Here is a 1,173-nt window from a genome sequence, read left to right as displayed (position 1 = left end):
TCTTTCCTCATTAGTTACTTCATTATTAGTTTATATGATGTGTTTAAATTAGCCTTAGGCAGAATCACAGAATCACAGAATGTTAGAGATTGGAAGGGACCTCGAAAGATCATCTAGTCCAATCCCCCTGCCGGAGCAGGACACCTAGATCAGATCACACAGGAACGCATCCAGGCGGGCTTTGAATGTCTCCAGAGAAGGAGACTCCACAACCTCTCTGGGCAGCCTGTTCCAGTGCTCTGTCACCCTCACCTTAAAGAGGCGTTTTATACCTACTCTGAGTCATCTCCTGTACTCTACTAAGAGTCAGATTTTGTAGAGATGTGAAAGCTCTTGTCCAAAAGGAGCATCATGCATACTGTTCCCAGTTTCACATGAAAAAGCAGAGACAGGTAAGAATAGTAGGTCTAACAGAAAGCACTAATTTCAGGTCTATTCCTTCAAAGCTTGAGCTATTTCTGAAGTGATCCACTGTTCCTTGTATCTTCAGGTGGCTCCCAGATATGTCTCTAGACAGTTCAGAACTCAAGAATTTTTATTAGAGTAGACATACATGTGTTACAAAAACTGTCTTCTCCAGAGCACGTTGATTTTTCTTCCCCATGTATTCATTGTAGTTGTCCATTTTGATGCAATCTGAAGTAATCTTTATTAGATCAAGTTTACAAATAACTTTTGTGGTTTTATACTCCTCTTAACAGTACTGATTGACAAAGACCAATCCCCCAGATGGAAGCCAGCTACTCTAGAAGAAGTCAGTGATGAATTTGTGGACGATTGTTTTAAGCCATTGGGAGACAACGATCTCAAGTTGTAAAGATCAAGCCTATTGACATCTTATACATTTGCTTAATTCTATGATATGAAAACTAATAGTAGTGTGATAAAGTTTGACAAGACTCTTTTAGCTAGCCTGAGATTCATAAGTCTAATTTTTTGCATTCAGGAACATTCCCTTTTGTTATGCTGCCATAATGACAAAATAATCATATCTGTGGTTAATAATGTGAAAAAATACTTCTGAGCAAATTATTATTTTTACTGCTTTTCACAATGATTAACGTTTAATTTTTTGCATCAACTTGTAGTTTAGGAGAAACCTCTGGGGGAGACAGCATAGTTAAGGGATGACCTTAATAAGCATGAAGTCAGGAGACCTTTGTGTGCTTGCCT

At 38.4% G+C, this 1,173-nt stretch overlaps 1 protein-coding gene across 1 annotated transcript in view; it reads left to right on the top strand.

The window, feature by feature from the left end:
* Positions 1-817, top strand: part of HIBCH (3-hydroxyisobutyryl-CoA hydrolase) — a gene marked incomplete at its 5' end in the record, with an annotated part of 40,920 nt that extends 40,103 nt beyond the window's left edge. The window contains one exon of the mRNA XM_010073401.1: positions 702-817. Coding sequence (XP_010071703.1) covers positions 702-817 — 116 coding nt within the window. The remainder of the gene's footprint in view (positions 1-701) is intronic.
* Positions 818-1,173: the final 356 nt, after the last annotated feature.

Source organism: Pterocles gutturalis, unplaced genomic scaffold (genome assembly GCF_000699245.1).
Source record: "Pterocles gutturalis isolate BGI_N339 unplaced genomic scaffold, ASM69924v1 scaffold14772, whole genome shotgun sequence".
Classification (NCBI taxonomy): domain Eukaryota; kingdom Metazoa; phylum Chordata; class Aves; order Pterocliformes; family Pteroclidae; genus Pterocles; species Pterocles gutturalis.
This window is presented reverse-complemented; position numbering and strand designations above follow the sequence as displayed.